This window comes from Pseudorca crassidens, chromosome 9 (assembly GCF_039906515.1).
Source record: "Pseudorca crassidens isolate mPseCra1 chromosome 9, mPseCra1.hap1, whole genome shotgun sequence".
NCBI classification, from domain to species: Eukaryota; Metazoa; Chordata; class Mammalia; order Artiodactyla; family Delphinidae; genus Pseudorca; species Pseudorca crassidens.
Genome location: NC_090304.1, coordinates 101,387,790 through 101,407,574, shown reverse-complemented (window position 1 = coordinate 101,407,574; position 19,785 = coordinate 101,387,790). Strand labels below are relative to the sequence as shown.

The 19,785-nt window shown below is 45.0% G+C and overlaps 1 protein-coding gene and 1 long non-coding RNA gene across 4 annotated transcripts in view; one reads left to right on the top strand and one right to left on the bottom strand.

Annotated features, from left to right (window-relative positions):
* Positions 1-205: 205 nt before the first annotated feature.
* LOC137231011 (uncharacterized) lies at positions 206-5,407 on the bottom strand. The gene is made up of 3 exons (XR_010946341.1): positions 5,050-5,407; positions 4,828-4,888; positions 206-1,110 (listed from the first exon to the last, which is right to left on the bottom strand). It is a non-coding gene; the product is annotated as an uncharacterized lncRNA (long non-coding RNA).
* Positions 5,408-5,520: 113 nt separating this feature from the next.
* The window catches only part of FEZ1 (fasciculation and elongation protein zeta 1), a 40,360-nt gene continuing 26,095 nt past the window's right edge, over positions 5,521-19,785 (top strand). Inside the window, exons 1-3 of one of the 3 annotated variants that reach the window (XM_067751472.1) lie at positions 5,521-5,692; positions 11,294-11,649; positions 18,620-18,719. In XM_067751472.1, coding sequence (XP_067607573.1) covers positions 11,339-11,649; positions 18,620-18,719 — 411 coding nt within the window. In that variant the 5' untranslated portion in view covers positions 5,521-5,692; positions 11,294-11,338. Of the gene's footprint in view, positions 5,693-6,109; positions 6,322-6,695; positions 6,817-11,293; positions 11,650-18,619; positions 18,720-19,785 lie in introns of those variants that run through there. The other 2 variants (XM_067751475.1, XM_067751474.1) reach the window with 2 other exon arrangements.

Below are 19,785 nucleotides of genomic sequence, written 5' to 3'. Positions count from 1 at the left end.
CTGGGCTCTGAGGGTTTGCTGGTGAAGTGATTTTTACATGGCTAGACTGGTGCAGTGAAATGGCAATTTTTTTTTTGGCATTTTTATTCCCTCAAGTTTGTTTCTGAATCATCTCTGAATACCAGGGCATCCTGGAGATAGCAGAAAATAGAGAAGATTTCCTGAGATTAGAGGGGTGGGAGTCAGTCTTCTGGGGTTTATACAAATGATGTCCCTGCTTGGACTGGGGAGGGTCTCTCTTAAAGAACCAAACGTTAACCTAAAAGTGCGCTGGTGGAGCTGAACCATGTCATGAGTGGTCTCCCCTCATGACATGGCTTCTAGGCTCTGTTTCCTATTGTGAGTAGGTGACAACAATAGGCCTATTCTCTCCCCATTCACCCAGGACACATGCTGATCTGCACTGATGAATCCCTTGGCAGCCACCGACTAGGGAAGATTAATGACCTTTCTTTTTTGACCACTGTAAATCTAAAATCTTCCCCCACACTGGGGAACCTCATTTTCCTTTTCCTGGTAAAATCTGTGGTTCTCCTTTCTTGAAATCTTCCATTCTTTTCCTATATAGAAAAAAAATTGTCATCACATTTACACTTATGGAATTTCCACTGTCTTAAGAGACCTCATTCTTTATTTGCCAGTAGCTCGTGTATTTGGTCATTTTTCATCAGAAAACAGAGGTGACTATTCTGGAATTTATCATTGTTCTTGGGGGTGATTTACTGTCAATTTTTGTAATACTGCTTATTGTTTTTGAAAGTAATATGGTCTTGTTCTCGATGCGTGTACTTTGTGGTAGGGAGTCGCTACCTGCTGACTAGATGGCTATGAATGGAACTTGAATCTTGGGGAATATCCCATTTCCCTTCTGGAAGCTAATCAGGGAGTTTAATCAACCGTGGAGCTTGAGGACTGAGATGCCGGATATAGGCTTGAATTGAATGTTGGTGTTCAAGAACTACCAGTGATAGAAAAATCAAGTCATCTTACAAGGTTAGGAGGTATGAGCTCATCTTTATTTGCTGGGCTGTGACTGAAGTAGGTTTTCAGTAAAGATTCAGCAGTTCATTTCCAGAATTTCATGGAAAATGGGCTTCTTCGAGAAGGATCCTTTTAAGGAAGATAAAACAGGATGAGCACAATACATAGCATGTTATCACTGAATTTCTAAACTTAAAAGGTCATTTCTAGCCTTGAAAGCCATTTTTAAAAAATGGAATGGGCAGCCCTGTGATGTCAAGTTTCTCATCATGAGAGGCGTCTAAGTAGAAGCTGTGTGTAACATAATCTAGGAAGGATATTGGTTTCTGCATCAGGTGGGTGTTTAGACTAGATGATCTTTAAATGCTCTATATACTCTAAGATACTTTGGTTCTATCAAGTAGATAAGTTCAGTTCAGGAACTAAAATAAGCCATGTTATCAGTGTAATTCTAGGAGTGATTGTCTACCTGTACTGCCAACAACCAGTGGTTTGTACCTTATAACCCAGTCTTGATTTTTTTTACTTGAAAGGCATGTGTGTGACTTTTCACATATCCAATCTTTAGTCCCGCTAATTCCCTCTGTAGGAAATGCAGCCCCATCCTAGCAGAATGTTCACTCACTCCTTAAAGATTTACATATAAGGTAGTGGTTCTCAGCTGGGGCGATTTTGCGATTTTTTTCAGCCCTACAGGTCGTCTGGAGACATTTTTGGTTGTTACAACTCGGGGGTTGCTACTGGCATCTAGTGGCCAGGGAAGCCTACGGCATACAGGACAGCCCCCAATGGCAATCCCCTAGCCCAAAATACAACAGTGCCAGGCTTGAGGATCCCTGGTCTAAGTTAGGTGACCTTTTGGGCAAACCCCCTGCTCTAGTCCCCAATATCACATAACAATCATAGAGCTTTGTTTAAAACACTTTATATCTTCTTTAAAACACCTTTGTCCACTGGGAGTGTCATTTATTTAGAAACTTTTAAAGCTCTAGGAACTCTTAACACGTATAAAATAAAATTGGACTTACTCCTATTGGAGAAGTGGGGAGGTGGGAATAACTCTACCTCTCAGTTCTATGGAAGGTTCTTGAAATTCCTAACAACAACACACAAGCAGCCCTTATCAAGCACTTCCATACCCTAGGTCCTATGCCAAAGCTTCACATGGATTGCACACAGGACGTATTAATATATGTTGAATGTTCAATTATTTAATTCTTCTAGGGTTCTGGATTTGTTTCTTAAGACTGCCTTAGCAATGACACCAAATCATTGGATTTCAGGCCCACCTTAATTCAGTATGATCTCCTCTTAGCTAATTATTTCTGCAAAGACCCCATTTCCAAATAAGGTCACATTCTGAAGTTTGGGGTTGCTATGGTCTGAATGTTTGTGTCCTCCCCAAATTCACGTGTTGAAAACCTAATGCCCAATGTGATGGTACTAGGGGGTGTGACCTTTAGGCAACCTCATGAATGAGGTTCCTCATTTCCATCTGAGACCGTAATTACAAGAAGCACATTTAAGAGCCATATTTCTTTCTTTCTTTTTTGGGGGGGGATACGCAGGCCTCTCACTGTTGTGGCCTCTCCTGCTGTGGAGCACAGGCTCCGGACGTGCAGGCCCAGTGGCCATGGCTCACGGGCCCAGCCGCTCCGCGGCATGTGGGATCCTCCCAGACCGGGGCACGAACCCGTGTGCCCTGCATTGGCAGGTGGACTCTCAACCACTGCACCACCAGGGAAGCCCTTAAGAGCCATATTTCTAACAACATTCTGTTCATGACAATATGTATACGTTCTATGGTGATAGAAGCTTTCTTGATAACTCTTCTTTTTTTCTGAGCCTTTGCCAGAATCACCTTTAACCCATATTTCTACCAACAATGTCTTCAAGACAACCTAGGCTTTTTCTGTCATGTGCCTCAAAATTCTTCAAGCCTCGATCTCTTTCCCAATTCCAAAGCCATTTCCACATTTTAAAGTATTTGTTATAGGACTTCCCTGGTGGTGCAGTGGTTAAGAATCCGCCTGCCAATACAGGGACACATGTTCGAGCCCTGGTCTGGGAAGATCCCACATGCCGCGGAGCAACTAAGCCTGTGCACCACAACTACTGAGCCTGCGTGCCACAACTAGTGAAGCCCACGCACCTAGAGCCTGTGCTCCACAACAAGAAAAGCCACTGCAATGAGAAGCCCGCGCACCGCAACGAAGAGTAGCCCCTGGTCGCTACAACTGGAGAAAGCCCACATGCAGCAACGAAGACCCAGTGCAGCCAAAAATAAATAAATTTATATAAATAAATAAATAAAACACTCCCTCCTTTTTAAAAAAAAAGAAAAATGTGTTACAGCTGCACCCCTCTACTGTGCACCAGTGCCAAATCAAATCCCAGAGACAGAGTTTTGGGTGAAGAAGAAAAGAATAGCTTTGTTGCTTTGCCAGGCAAAGAGGGACACAGCGAGCTCCTGCCCTGAAAAACTGTGTGTCTCAACCCAGGAGGATTTGCTGAGGAGTTTTATAGCAGTGGTTCAAGTGTGGGGTTGCCCATAAGATCAGGGTGTGTCCAGGGCCTGCACTCCTTTAATCTGGTCTCAGGTAATCTCTTGATGAGTTTCTTTGGTTCCTTTAATCTGGCCTCAGGTGGTCTTCTCTGGAATGAAGAATACTGACATCTTCCATTTCTTGGGGGTTTTAGTTCTATAAAGAGCTTAAAGATGTAGTTATGTGTATCCCTTGAGATGGAACCAGGACCTGTCCCAAGGCTGCACTATTGTTTCTTGGCTGTTTCTCCCTTATCTCTGCATCCCCTCCCTTCCCTGATTAGCAACTGTTTGAATCTGCCCTTTGGAACTCAGGGAAAGTCATGGAGGCTGGAGTCTATTCCCTACAAACAAGAAATGGGGGACACGGAAAGGTTTCTGTGCCCAGGAGCCCCACAGGGTCCTGCTCGGTTTCACTACCAAAATCTATATTAGTTTCCTATGGCTGCTGTAATAAATAACCACAAACTGGATGGATTAAAACAAGAGAAATGTATAGTTTCATGAGTCTGGAGACTAGAATTCCAAAATCAAGATGTCAGCAGAACCATGCTCCCCCTGCAGGCTCTAGGGAAGAATTCGTCCTTTCCTCTTCTGGGTTCTGGTGGTTCCAGGCAACCTTTGGTGTCTCTTGGTTTGTAGTTGTGTCCCTCCAGTCTCTGCCTCCTTCATCATGTAGCTTCTTTCCTGTTGCTCTGTGTCCTCTCTACTTATGGGGACATCAGTTATTGGATTTAGGACCACCCTAATCCAGTATGGCTGCTTCTTAACTAACTACATCTGCAAAGATCCTGTTTCCAAAAACAGTCACATTCTGAGGTTCTGGGTGGATATACACTTGGGGGGAGACACTATTCAACCCCTTACAGGTTCCAAGTAGCACAGTTTGGAAATCAATGCACTAAACTCTGCACCTATTGAAGGCAGGCCTGCCTGCCTTCAATTTTTACCCTCCCCGCCCCCCCCAACCACCCCCCCACCCCCCCCACCACCCTCCAGCTTCTAGCACACGTCATAGAATGCTTTTTAAAAAAATGTTGCCTGGAATTCATACCTCTGCATTCACAGTATCATTATTCACAATAGCCAAAAGGTAGAAAAAACCCAAATGTCCATAGAGGGAAGAATGGATAGAGAGAATGTGTTATATACATACAACAGAATATCTCTCAGCCTTAAAATAGAAATGGAAATGGAAATGGGATTCTGCCACACGCTGCAACATGGATGAACCCTGAAAGCATTACGCTAAGTAAAATAAGCCAGACACAAAAGGACAAATACCGTGTGATTCCACTTACAAGAGATACTGAGAATCGTCAAATTCATTGAGATGGAAAGTAAAATGGTGGTTACCAGGGTCTGCAGAAAAGAAGGAACGGGGAGTTAATGTTTAACTGGTACAGAGTTTCAGTTTCGGATCCATGAAAAAGTTCTGTAGCTGGATAGTGGAAACGTTCGCAGCTTTCTCGGCCTGAAGCCAACCCCACCCTGCGTCTTTGGGAGGTAAAAGCGTTTATTACTTTTGACTCGAGGTCTGAACCCGGTTCAGCGTGGCAGGCATCCTTTCACTTGCTCACCCCAGCCCCCAGCAGAATAGAAGGGGGAGGCCAGAAAGTCCAGGGAGGTCTTTGAGTGTGTCTGCGGGCATCCGCCTGCCCATCCACTCGGCCACCCACTTATGCTTTTATGGAGAAGTTACAGTGTCAGGCCCTCCCTGTGAGAAATCCACACTGGGAGTTATTGCAAGCGCACATCTTGAGCTTCTGAATATTCATGAGGGAAGCAGAAAGACCAATGCTAAAGGGGGGAGAAATAGTAATTCATAAATATTAATAAAGGCAGGCCACATGCACCAAGTAGGGCTAGGAATGTTAACGAGAAGATGACGTCCGGGTTCTGCGCGTGCCCGTTGGGCGGGTGCCCGGCGCGGGCGCGGCCCCCGGAGCCCGGGCACGAGCGCGGGGGAGGTGGGGGTGGGGGAGGAGGGGGGCCGGGCGGGGAGGAGGGAGCGGAGCCGGGCGCCGGCGGAGCTGCGAGGGGAGCGCTCGCTAGCTCGCGGCTGCCGCTGTCGCTGAGCTGCGCTCCGGCCGCTCCCCGCGGCCAGTGGATGGGGGTGTCCAGCTGAGCCCCGCGATCCGCCTTCCGCCTCCAGGACCCTCACAGGTGCAGTCGCGGGGGGCGACCTTAATCCAGACCGACCCACTGCCGTGGGTGGGGGTGGACGGGGGTGGGGAAGGAGGCCCTGCGACTTGGGATGCTCCGGCCGGCAGGTCTGGGGGCGCCGAAGCTCCGCACCCAGGACGGTCCCATCCCGGAATCGGAAAGGGAGAACCCGGAGGCCGTTGCCCTCCTGCCCAGCCCTTCACGGGAGAGCAGCGGGGCGCAGCGCCCGGCGCCGGGAGATACCGGATGATGGGCACTTCAAGCATCATCGGAGCCGCGGGCCCCCAGCCAGGCGTGTGTGTGTGTGTGTGTGTGTGTGTGTGTGTGTGTGTGTGTGTGTGTGTGTGTGTGTGGAGAGGCGGCGCGGTTTGGGGACTGGGGGAGGCAGGGAACGCAGCCCGATGGTGCTGGAGCAGTGGGTCGGTACCTCCTCTCAGGACCGTTATCTGGTCCGGCTCTCTCAACGCCCCAGAATCATCTATGCCTCTAAGAACCTGACCCCGCACCCCGCCCGTGCCCCTCCTTGGGACGCCGAGCCTCCTCTCCCCAGGGACCGTGCATTCCTGCAGTGTCAGAACCGCTGGCAGCTGCCGCAGACGCTGGCGGAGCGATTGTTTTACCGCGAACAGGTCGGAGAAAGGACGGGTGTGATGGTGGTGGGGCACGCTGCCCTCCTGTGGGCCCAGGGCCTCTGGGGCTGGGAGCGCATCTGACGGAGCCCCCAGGGGGTACATCACAGCCCTCTCTTCTTCTCTCTTCCCTATTCCTGCCCTACTCGCCGCGACACCTCCAGACCCCCTCCGCTCCCATGTCCCGGTCTTGTTTGGCTGAAAGGGCCGTGGCCGTTGGAGTATGCGTGCGGCCTGCGCGGGATGCCCCCGGCTTTCTTGGAGCTCCAGGCATTGTGCTGCTTGGAGGAGCCTTTCTTTACCCCAACAGACTGGGGGAGGGGGATGTGAGATGAGGGTGAACGGAGCAGCAGGAGGAGGGGGAAGGGGGAAGCGGAACCACAAAGGGGTTGCTGACTTCTACGCGGTGAAATACTCTCTTTCCGTCAAAATGTGCAGCTTGGCAGGAACATGTACACTGACTGGGCTTTGCTGAGGAGCAGTGGGAAACCGAAGGTGGGTCAGGGGAGGGCAGCTTTAGGGATGCTATGGGGGGGTGGGTGGGCATAGAATCAACTGGTCTGTGGGGCAAGTAGTGGGAAGAAGGGGAGATGGAATGGGGCCTGTGTGGAGGTGCAAAGGCCCAGCAGGGGGAGGCATGGTGAATTCTCTGCTTCTCCGCTCAGCAAAGCAGGCACTGGGAAACGGTGCTGCAGCCCCGAGCTGCAGCTACTATGCACCATTGTGCTGCACGAGAGGCTAACCGTGTGTTTCCTACTGGGTCTCTGTTAAGTTCTGAGCCGTCTTTTCTTTTCCAAATTACACCATCTATTGGGAACCAAAATAAATGGAATAGATTATAGGACATAAGCAAACTATAGTCCTGCACTCTTATTCTATGATAAAGAGAAAAAGACAAGACCACCCTCCTATGGTTCCTTCCTTCTGCCATTCTTCATGTATTTTTTTTTTTCAAATTGATTTTGGAAGTATAGAGAAAGAGGATAAGCTCTCAATTGAATTATCCCTAGCTTTTAAGGGAAGGAAGCTTCTGAAATGAGCTGTGACTGAAGACAAGGGCAAGCTTGCCAGGATGCAAGAGTAGGACATCTCATTTGGGGGGCATAGTTACCCCACCAAGAGAGAAGAGCAAAGGAAGGAGGGAAGGGGAACCATTTAAGAAGGACTGCCAGCTCTAACCCAGAGACCCCTCCCTGAGGCCTTGGTGGGGCCAGTCAGATGCCTGGCTCTCACCTCCTCTGCCACAGCCTGGGCTCTTTCTACAAATTCTGGGCTCAGTTTGGGAGTCAAGTGACTTTGATTTTCAATGCAGGCTCTCAGTTTTAGTTTCCTCCCCACCTGGTCGTTCATGCGGAGCTTCTTGGCCCCTGGGTAGTGAGTGAGTTGATGAAAAGAAATCAGGCTATATTGCAGATTGTTCAAATGATCACATTTCTGAACTATAGAGCTGTGATATCCATTTCTTCTTTTATAATCTTCTAGGTGAATCTATTTTCTCCAGAGCCTGGGCTGAGGATAGGTGCTTTCAGGATAATCTTCTTTGTTGCCAACGCTCAAAACTCAATCGTAGCCCTAGGTTCCACTTGGCTAGCCCTCTTGTTACTGGCTAATGTTATAGATTGTGCTGTTTCAAATCAGCACCCTCCTTGATATCACCTTCTCACACCAGCTCCCTTGTCCTCTCCAGGAAGAGTACAGATTTAAAGGAAGTGTCATATCTGGAGTACCAGCTGGTTAGCTTTCATGTCTCTCTGAAATGGAACCAGTGATCTGAGTGGCTTTGACCACATGAATTGAAAATAGCAGGGGTGCCTTAGTAAAAAAAGATGGTAACATTCATTCAGCAATAGTTCTCTCATCTGATAAGCATTTTGAAGCGTCACACCTGGAATATCATGGCAAGGATAGTTTTTCTTTTCCTTGAAGCGCTCTCACCCCACATTTCCACGTAGCTAAGTTAGCCTCGCTTTCCTAATACTATTGACATTTACTGGATACTTCATGCATTCCACACATTGTGCTTAGCACTTCCAAGATTATCTCATTTACTCCACCAAATAACCTCCAATATAAGTGCTATTTAAACACCATTTTATGGATGAAGAAGCTGGGTCAGAGAGGCTTATAATTTGCCCAAAGTCTCATAGCTAGGAAGTAATAGGAACAGGATTGGACCCTGGGGCCCGGCATTAACCATCAGAGTCCTTCCTCTCTCCATACGAATCCCTTGTCTGTAAAACCTTCCTTACTCTCAGTTGCACTCAGTGATCTTTTCTAAACTCACTTTTTTGGCACTTGGAGGTTCCTAATCTTTTTTGTGCTGTGGGCCACTTTACCAATGTAGAGAAACCTTTGGGATCCTTCTCTGAATATGCTTTTAAGTGCATAAAATAAAATATGGTTATATTCAAAGAGCCCTTAGGGGTCTGTCGACCATAGGTGAAGAAGCTCTAGCTGGTAATTAGTTGTGTGTATATTGCTTAATAGCTGGATTGTCCAATATGGTAGCCACTAGCCATACGTGGATATTGGACACTTGAAATGCGGCTGATCCACATGGAGACATACTGTGAATGTAAAATACACATTTCAAAGACTTAGTATGAAAAAAGAATGTAAAATGTCTCATTAATATTTAAAAATATGGATTACATTTTGCAATGGCACTATTTTGTATATATTAGATTAAATAAACTATACTATTAAAATGTATCAATTAAAAGTATTAAGTTAATATGTTATTAAAATTAACTTTCAGAGGCATTAACTCTATACCAACACCTTCATTTTAACAAACGAGGAAATAGGACCCACAGTGCTTGTCACTCAGCCAGCCTTTGGCAGGTCTGTTGGCTCCTGAGCCTGTGTTCTTTCCAAGCTGTCATAATACTGCTTTTATATCTTCTTGTATTCCAAGGTCCTGTTATGTTGCCTTTGCAAACTGTAAATACTCAGAATATGTTTTGATGAGACGTGGTGGCAACTGACTTAATCCCAGTAAAATCCCAGTAAGAACTGGCCGGGTCCTCACCTGGCATACCCTCTGCCTCGCTTATTTAGAGTTTTAGTTTTGTAGGTAGAGGTGGAGAATGGCAGTCCTGGGGCAGAAGCCGTGGTTTTTGCTGTCTGTTTGGTCCTCTTGAGGTAGTGGTTCCAATTTAAGCATCTATCTGGATCAGTCATCACGCAGATAGGAGGGAAAAGTTTGGTTGCCTTGCCGTGTTCCAGGGAAGGAAGCTGAGTATGTGGAGAAGGGTATGATAGACACTAATGCTTGTGCTGCCTGCAATGGAAAATGAAAACTGCGTGAGGGGGACAGAAGATCATTTGTCAGTGAGCACACAGTGATTGATTGCCTCGCCGCAGGCAGCGTGTGCTAGAAACCATGGAGGGTATCCAGAGGACGTCTCTGCCCTCGAGGAATTTAAATTAAAATTGGGGAAGGGCTTGGATGTACGCACAGATGGTTAAATCACAGCGAAAGGCAGTGTAGGTAGAGGACCTGGAGCTGTTGGGAAATGAAGGGAGGTGAGTGTACAGCCTTCCAGGGTGTAGTGCCCAAGGTGGTTGTGGAGTCTGGGCTTTGGAGCACATGAGTCTCTGGGTCTTATCTCTTACAGGGTACTAGGTCATTTAATCCATTCTTCTAGTTTCAGACATATGCTGTGTGTCTGGGAAAAACTCAGGTGCTTGTTTGAAAGTCTGTATTAGTGTTCAATTAGTCTATCATTTATTGATGAGAGTAATAATATCCAGGTCCATGAAGCCCTATCCAAAACGCTTGGGACCAGGCTTGTTTCAGAATTTAGATTATCTCAGATTTTGGAAGGCGATAATAGAGTGCATATTCTGCATATCATCCCCCGGGGCCTGGGGTATCAATCTCTATAATTTAAAAAAATTAAAATTTCTGCAGCAAAACACACTAAATGGGATAAATTAAAACCGTGAACAGCTCTATATTCATGTAGATCAGGTTTAGTTGCCAAACGTGTTTAGGTCAGGGCAGGTTTTACCACCAAATAAGTTACGAAAAACTTCCAGGTGTTTTCTTTTTTTAAAAAAATTATTTTATTTTATTTATTTATCTCTGGCTGTGTTGGGTCTCCGTTGCTGCGCGCAGGCTTTCTCTAGTTGCGGCGAGCGGGGACTGCTCCTCATCATGGTGCGCGGGCTTCTCATTGCGGTGGCTTCCTGTTGCGGAGCACGGGCTCTAGGCACGGGGGCCTCAGTAGTTGTGGCTCGCGGGCTCTAGAGCACAGTCTCAGCAGCTGTAGCACACGGACCCAGCTGCTCCACGGCACGTAGGATCTTCCCGGACAAGGGCTCGAACCCGCGTCCCCTCTATTGGCAGATGGATTCCTAACCACTGTGCCACCAGGGAAGCCCAAACTTCCAGTTTTGAGAGCACATGGTTAGGGTTGTGGACCTATTGTAATAGTAATAATAATAATAAAATAATAATAGAGAACATAAACTGAACAACATAGACGTTTATTATCTGCCAGGCACTGTTCTAAGCACTTACCAGTGTTTACTCCCTTAACCCTTAGGACAGTCCTTTGAGATAGGTCCTCTTATTATTTCTGTCCTGAGAAGAAAAAAAGGGAGCACAGAGAAGTTAAGTTACTGCTAAGGTCACAGCTGGTAAGGGGCAGAGCAGGATGCAAACCTAGGCAGTCTGGTCCAGAGGCTGCATGCTTAACCATTAGGCTTTGTTTTTTGGAGCAGGGAATTGGAAGCAGGTGTGCCTCCAAAATGTATGCTAACTGGGTTAGCATTATTCACACTAACAATGATATTTGAACTCCTTAAGGGTATAATAGTGAGGAAGTACGGAAGCGATGGACCAGTAAAGTGGAAGTTTTGTTTTCAGAGGGATGAGAGTTATGGAATAAGTGATTATGGTTCCTCAGCAGAGTTGGCACAAAAGTCCAGTCCAAACTCACATCACCCTGTCTAATTCTTCTAGATAAACGAATCCTGAACATTGCAGTTGTTCTATTGTTGTGCAAGAATGGAGGCCCCACTGGTGAGTTTGGATGAAGAATTTGAGGACCTTCGGCCCTGCTGCTCGGAGGACCCAGAAGAGAAGCCACGGTGTTTCTACGGCTCATCTCCCCACCATCTAGAGGACCCCTCCCTCTCTGAGCTTGAGAATTTTTCTTCTGAAATAATCAGCTTCAAGTCCATGGAGGACCTGGTGAATGAATTTGATGAGAAGCTCAATGTCTGCTTTCGGAACTACAACGCCAAGACCGAGAACCTAGCTCCCGTGAAGAACCAGTTCCAGATCCAAGAGGAGGAGGAGACTCTGCAGGATGAGGAGTAAGCTGTCTTAATTGCCCTCTCTTGCCTCAGATTAGAGCCCTGGAATCTGGGGCTTCCTGACGTAGAACGAGTTTCTGTCCTTGGGTTCATGGCATATTACTTATATTTTTCTCTGTGAGGCAGCGCCCTGGTAACTGCTGACATTTTCAGTTATGTCCCTTTACAGTTACTCATAGAGCTTTCTTAAGTTGAAACCACAAAGGAATGAAGGATTTTTAGGAAATGGGTTTTCCTAGATGCAAAATTGAATTTCAGGAGCATGGTACATTTGGGGGTCTGTCTATCTTCAGCTTTCTTTATATCCATGGTAACCCACCCAGATATTAGAAATAAGGACCAGAAAAAAATTTAGTGAACTGTGACAGAGGAATATATGTCGTTGGAACAATTTGCTTTACAAAACACCAGGATTGTGAAAATCTCCAAATTGTTTATAACCCCGTAGGACTGGAAAAATTATCTACAAATGTTAAGATATGTCCAAATAAGAAAGCATACACACTGAACCAAGAGAACAGGGAATCACCCTGGACACAATAAAGGTGATAACCAGGTGAAGTGGCTTTTGAGTATGCAGATTCCCTGGGTCACTTACTAGCCACCTTGCAGGGTCTTAACAGAAGTCAAGAAAAGGAATTTGAGAAAAGTGCTGTTCAAGGAGGGACTAGAAAAGAGAAGAAGGGAGTGATTTGTCATATAAATTAAAGAAAGGTGTTTGGGGCATTTAGTAAAAATAGGCGTAAATTCCCCGTAGGGATAAAATATGCATCAACTGTTCTTTAGGGATCACACAAGAAATGTCAAGTTGTTGGCAGTGGATTGGCAGTGGAAGTTTGGGGCAACTGTACTTTTGGTTTCTCTTTTTATGGACTTGGGTGGGAAGTTGCCCATGAGTAAGTGGGGGAAGAGATTTGTCCCACAGGATTGAACCTGATTGTATTGGGCAGATAGTTGCTTATTTGATGACTACTGAGACTGTATCTCTGTGAATACAAGGGTTGTATATCTGTCTGTCTTATTCATTATTATCTCTCCACTGTCTGATTCAGCACATGGTGTGTAGTAAGTGATCAAATAATATTTTTGGAGTGAATATTGAATATCGAATGACCTGGATAAGCAATAATAGCTAGCCTCGTAGGTGCACTTAATGTATTTCTTGGCCCACGCCACTTCCTTCTTTTCTTTTTAATTAATGCTAGCCTGAAGGCATGATCACAGAGAACATTTCACTCTGGTGACCAGTACTATAACTGTGGGCTACGTGTTTCAATTCAATCTTAAGTTTCAAATTGATTCTTTTAGATTCTGAGCCTTTTATAATTTGCTCAACTCCTCAAGGTCAAAAAAGAATGGCTCTGGGGCTTCATTATACAGAGTAGCTTTTACTGCTATCTACTTCATTGCACCAGGCAATGGACTAGAAACACGATGAATTGCGATTTTCACACTCTCACTAACTCTCTGTGTGACCTTGGGCTTGTCACTTAACTCTAGTTGACTGCGTGGGTCCTCATCTTTGGGACCTCCCGAGCTCAATCTTGATGAAGCAGGGCTAAGGACTTGCCAATAAGCTAATTTCTCACCTCACCCAGGCTGTGCTCGGAAAATTCCTTTTGCTTCCAACAAATCATTTCTCCCCTGTCCAGACCACCCCTTTGCCTCATTAAGGACAGAGGCCCAGCAAGCAGCTTCTTACTCTTTCCTAGCACATTAGCAGAGGCCACTCAATGTTAATTACCATCACATGAGATTATTAGTCTTCTCCTGATTTTTCTGACTTGCCTGCCTCATTGACTGCCTCAGCTAAATGACCAAAGGTTGAATAATTCCTTGGAGATAAAATATGATTTGGGGAAAGCGTGGTGGGAAGAATCTGGGACGAGAAATCGTAACACAGTGGTTTCTAGGCATTCCGCGGATCTAAAGCTTTACAAATTAAAATAAAAATTTGAATTAAATTACACACTTTGTTTTAGAGACACCTATCAAGCTATTTCAACTGTAAAATTATGATGAGGTAAAGGAAAAAGATAATTTAATATCCAGCGTGGTTAATAGTCTCCTGAGCCCTGCTCTGGTGTTCTAATAAACCTGCCTAGGTTTAGTAGTTAGAGATTTATTTCATCCACCCATGAGTGGAAAGTGTTTTGGGTGGGTTAGAACTATACAGTAGAGGCTTCAAACAAAAACAATGAAATTCTTGGTCAAACTAACCTCCTGAAAGATAGCACGAATCAGAAAGCAGGGTCAGTGATTCCCTTTGAAGTTTTGACTTCTTTAGTTTTCATTTGGAACTATGTGGCTTAGAGGGAATTGGCTGAGTTATCAACTCTTCTCTGATTTGTCAGGGCATGGAAGTCCTAGGCATTGAAAGAGAGTCAGTATGTATCTATATGTATTTCTTGTTTCTAAATTTAGAAAATATTCCAGAATCTCTTCTTTGCATATGTAGGAACACCCTTTCCTTTGTCATAAGAGATCCGACCTGGAGGCCTACAGAGTGGGAATGGTCAGCCCTCACCCCACTTCCTGCTTCACCGGGGTCCCTGTCTTACAAGGACCCTGGAGACAGAGGGGCCAAACATGTGAGAACACTGACAGTCCTGTCCTTCCGGTAGAATTACTGGATTAAAGGTCATGTTAAAAATCAAGTTCGCATGATAAATAAACACCCTGGAGTCAGCCATGCTTTAAGTCGAAGAGAAGTGACTCCCAAATAATCAGATAGGGAAAGTCGACAGATGCCTGTGATCTTTAGGAAAGTTAATTCTCCTCTTAGAGGTTCAGTTTCCCCATGTGGAAGGCCGAGATAGGATGGATTCTACTGAAGCATTTGAAAGAATCTAAAAAGTTGTTCAAAGTCATTGATGTGTTAATAATTCATAACTCCTAAGTATTAACAGCAAAAGTATACTCATGTTAACACACATCTAAGTGTGGATATTGGCCTGACTCGACACAAATAAAACTGGACAAGGGCAGTAGCCAGCCTAGAGGGGCTTAAGGGAAATGTTCCCAAGTTGGAATTCTAACAAGCACTATAAGCTGTCTACCATATTGTCAGGAATAGGTATATAGGGGTGTGTGTGTGTGTGTGTGTGTGTGTGTGTGAGGATTGATGTAGCCTTGATAGCTATGTTGCCAGTTCCAGACCCAGATTTTTGGATACGTGTCTTGTCCAACCTGTTCTGTTTGGTTTGCTCATCCTCTGCTAGCATCCTTTTCCAAATCCTTAGCCCTCCATGGTGAAAGATACTTACGGCCATTTCTATAGGCATCTAAGCCCATGATATAAAATATGCACATGAAAAGGCTTTTCTGTTATTACAGGGACTGAAGGAGCAAATTGGATCTCAGGTGCCGTGGCAGCGTAATGACAAGAATGGAGGGAACCTGTTTAATCTTAGTTCTTTGATGAAAGATATAGTGGATAGCTTTCAAAGTCTCCTTTCCCCGAGATAAGTGTCAATAGCAGGATGCTTCTCAGGAAGTGGAGTTTTACAGTCCACCCAGGATGCTTCTAACAGGGAATATAACTCTTCCCAAGAACCCTCTTAGGATAAGATGGATAACCTCTCTGGGGAGAAAACTCCGTCCCATTCTCTCCCTCACAGAAAGCTTTGTGTTTTTCCCTCCCACCGCCATTCTTCGTTCCTGTGCCTGCCTTTGCCGTCCATTTTACCTTCCCCGGGCTGGAGATCTAAACAGAAAGCAGGCGTGTACCCTTGCTGACCTTCCCATTTCTCCTTTCATAGATTGATGGAAGCACCGGGTCCAGAATAATGCAGTTATAGACTTTTCACGCAGAGCCGGCTGCTGAACTGCTGTTCTAGGTTGTGATTTGGAACTTGGCATATTGTTCTGATGCCCATGCCCATCATAAAGTTCATAAAGAATTGGAATAGTTAAGTGGGTAGGAATATAGGCTCTGTAGCTGTATTGCCTGGGTTCAAATCCAACCTCTGTCATTGCTGGCTGTGTGAATCTAGATGAGTTAATTAACTTCTCTGTGTTTCAGGGTTTTTTTCTCAGTATCTGCCTTATAGGGTTGTGAGGAGTGAATGAATTAATCCACAGAGAGTTTAGGATAGTGCCTGGCTTATGCATAGTAAATGCTCAGTAAGGTTGGCTGCTATGGTTATTATTGTTAAATGGGCACTGAATGAATACGGGAAGGGTGTGCAAGTGATGACAGAGAGGTGAGAGTCGTTCTATTAAAGGCTGCTTATGAACCTCAAAGGATAAAAAGTATGTCCATCAGAAAGCAAGAAGAAAACCTGAAACAGAAAAAGGATGGCTTGATATCCCGAGGAGATAAAGGTTTAGGGAATTGTCACTAAAGGTCTAGAATTAGAAGGTAAAATCCAGAGTATGTCAGTGAAGGCTCAGGTGAGAAAAGTTGCCACCCTAAATGATTGGAGGCAGTCTCCAGTTGTCAGTTTAAGGATATAAACAGTTTCAAGGTCATTGGAAAGTGTGCGGTCCGTTCAAGGTTCCAGCTTCCATCCTATCTAGGAGAGGTACAAAAGGCTCCTGCCTGTTTTGGGCTTTGCTGAATTTTATTTTTCCAGGCGCCTGCTGCAGGGTCAGACCTGAAGGTCAGTGCCTGCATGCAGTTGTTCATTCTCGACGCAGAGAGTGTAATGCAGTGAGGCACGGAGGACTCGACTGCTGACCTTCCTAGTGGGTGTGGCGCTGGGACTTTTGGAGACAGCAAAGCATATTTGCCTCTTGGCTTTAGAACGCTAATGAGACTTGGATTTAGAATTAGGCTGGATTAATGAAGCTCTAATAGTGCTTGATGGAAACGGGATTATCACCCCTGTTTAAGACGTAGACTGAAATCCTGCTGAAGAGATGTCGAATGAACACTTGATGAGGTCTCTCCAAGTGCCTTCTTGTAACTGTACTACAAAAAATGAATAAGTGGATAACCAAAGCAGTGCCATTATATTGTGTTTTCTTGAGTTGCTTTTTTTATTACCAAATTGTGTGCATTGTGCGCTAGGAAAATCTCCTTGATTATATACCCATATGTCATATGTCATTCCAGATTTTATATATGTTAAGAACACTCCCCTCCCCCATTTTATGTATCTGATTTCAAGTGTCTGTGCTCTGAAATATACATAAATATATACATATACACACATATATATATACACATCTTGCTATATATATAAAATGTGCACTTATCTTTTCAGCATCTTACACCATACTTTGTCATGTTTTGGATTTGCTCCTATGTGTACATAGTTGCTTATTTTTAAATGACCCTTACCTTATATTAGTATATCTAAATAAACTGTACCTTCTTATACCTTGTTTCACAGGTATCATTCATGTTTGATGTGCATAGGCACCTGAAGGAGATTGCACTGAGCCCTCATTATTTCATTACCTAATATTAACTCAAGTGCCGCTGGCTTCCATGGACGGCATTCATTATTTTAGGAGCTTGGTTTACTGATTTACATTAATCTCTTAGTGTTGACTAATTTATTCATTTTCCTGTGTGTGAGAGTTTGTGACTTTGGGCTTTTCCCCAAACCCCTCCCCATTTTTTTCCCCAAGAAAATCTTTCTGAAATAAGTGAGTTAAGCGAAAAGAATTCTAGAATACCCTTTCCTATAATGTACCTATCAGAACTTTAAAAAAGAAACGTAATAAAGGGAACCCCATCTTCCCCCACTAAAAGCTAATTGTGTAGACAGTGGTGTATTTATTGGTTCCTTTCATATATTTTCTTTGGAGTCTCCATGATAGAGACAGGGCACACTTAGACTCTACATTGCTAGAGGACAGGATTGTGCCACCCTGGGATCCCTAAAACATTTTGGGTAATAAGTAACTTTTAATAGCACTGGCATCATCCCCTTACCTACGTTAGATGTCAAGGAATTAATTCTTGACCTTTTAGATTGCAGGCAGTTAACTCTTGAACAGCATGGGGGATTAAGGGTGCTGACCCCCTGGGTATTTGAAAAATCCATTTCCTGCTGTTTCTGCCTCAAAAACAAAGGAATTAGTAAACCACAAGGGCAATAAGCTGAAACAATTTGAATAGAAGCAGGACTCAAAGCCTACTTCTTTTAAGTCCACATATTGTGATCTCTAATCGAACACAAACTTTCCTCCACACTTAGTTAGAGTGAAAATATTGGTACTACAATATCTATTGGAAAAGAAATCCACATGTAAGTGGATGCTCACAGTTTAAACTCGCGTCGTTCAAGGGCCAGCTGTATATATAAACTAGACAATGACCCTGATCTTTTTTTTTTTTTTTTTTTGCGGTACACGGGCCTCTCACCGTTGTGGCCTCTCCCACTGCGGAGCACAGGCTCCAGACATGCAGGCCCAGCGGCCATGGCTCACGGGCCCAGCCGCTCTGCGGCATGTGGGATCCTCCTGGACCCGGGCACGAACCCCTGTCCCCTGCATCAGCAGGCGGACTCTCAACCACTGCGCCACCAGGGAAGCCTGACCCTGATCTTAATGAGATTCAGCCAGAAAATCTGCCCAGATCAATCTCTCTCTTCCTCCCTCCCCTTCTCATTCTTCTCTGCCCATAAAAAAGGAAACATGGACATTTCTTAAGTTCGTGAGACAGGAGCCATTTGGTTGAGGGGCAGATTTAGTTTCAGGGGCAGTTTATCTGTTGCCAGAGGTGTTTTACTTGTAGACGCTACCATTGGTTTCTCAATGGTGAGAAATTCCTCTTCTCTTAAGCAAACACCTTTGGCACTGAGGCTCCTGGCCAGGGTCTCTTCTCTTGGCTCCTTCTCTCCTGGTAATGCCTGAAATTCAGTTTTGAAGCTACTTCGCTCCTGCATGCTGGAAGGCAGATGATCTCAGCCTGGCACACACAGAAGCCTCTCTCCTCCCCTGGCCCAGCTCTTCCTTCCTCCAGGCCAGGCCAGGCCACAGATGTGTGCTAATGAGAGCTTCTCTTTGTTTACAGGGTTTGGGATGCTCTGACAGACAATTACATCCCTTCACTCTCAGAAGACTGGAGGGACCCAAACGTGGAGGCTCTGAATGGCAACAGCTCTGAAACTGAGGTACCTCTCTGGGGCCCCCAGCTTAGCAGGGCTTGAGAAGCTGTGGATTCCAGTTAGAAAAACATTCAGTAATGCAACAGTCTTCCCCACTATGTATTGAAGCTCGACATCATTGCTGGGAAAGTAGGAGTTGTGGAGGAAGTGAAAAATAAGATGAAGGGGGACATCCAGGGTATATGAGGTGATTGGAGTGATTGTAAAGACTGTAAATGCAGATCACTTCTGTTGCTCATCGTCGGCCTACAACATGCAAAATAAGGTGATCTGAAGTAAGAGAGGAGAGTGAATATAATGGGCTTTTTTTGTGTTGGAATAATGATGGTTAAAAAAAAAAAAATCAGGGTTTCCCATCTAAGATGGACAGTTCAGTCCCATCAAAAAGTGTTGACAGACTTGTGACCAGCTCAGGGCCTGGCTAATGGCCAGAGTGGGGACCCAGATAATAGTGAGGTGACCATGCAACGGGGAGGAATTCTTTATGAAACTCATTAAACAGGCACTTATATGGCTGGACCTGAGTCACGGTCTGTGGTTACTGATGCCGAAGAGGAAAGTAGCCTACAGACTTCTGAAAAAGTAAAGAGAAGACGTAGTTTGAGTTGACTTGCATAGGTTATGGAACGTGACCTTTCAGAATATCCAAACTGCCCCTCCTAGCTGAATATACATATAGAAAGCTAAATCACGTAAGGGCTCTGTCCTTGCTAAAAGCCTGTTTCTACGTTGCTTTGTCTTCTAGTTTCACTTATAAAGGAAATTTGACAATTTCTTATCAGGAAGGGCTGTCACAATCCTGTGCGCACAGCAAATGAGGGTGGGAGGTGGATCTGATCTTTCTAGGTGCTCCAGGATTGAGTCCAAGGAAGAGCGAGAACCAGATTTCCCTTACTGGACGACATTTCTGCAGATCATTGGCCGAAATAGCACAGCAAAGAGATCAGCAATTGGCCGATTTGTTGAAAAGGTGGCTGAATACCCTTTTTAATTCTTCTAATACTTAGCCATCCAAAATACTTAAAACCACAAGAATAGACTTCGAAACAAAGAGATTTGCTTCAACCCTACT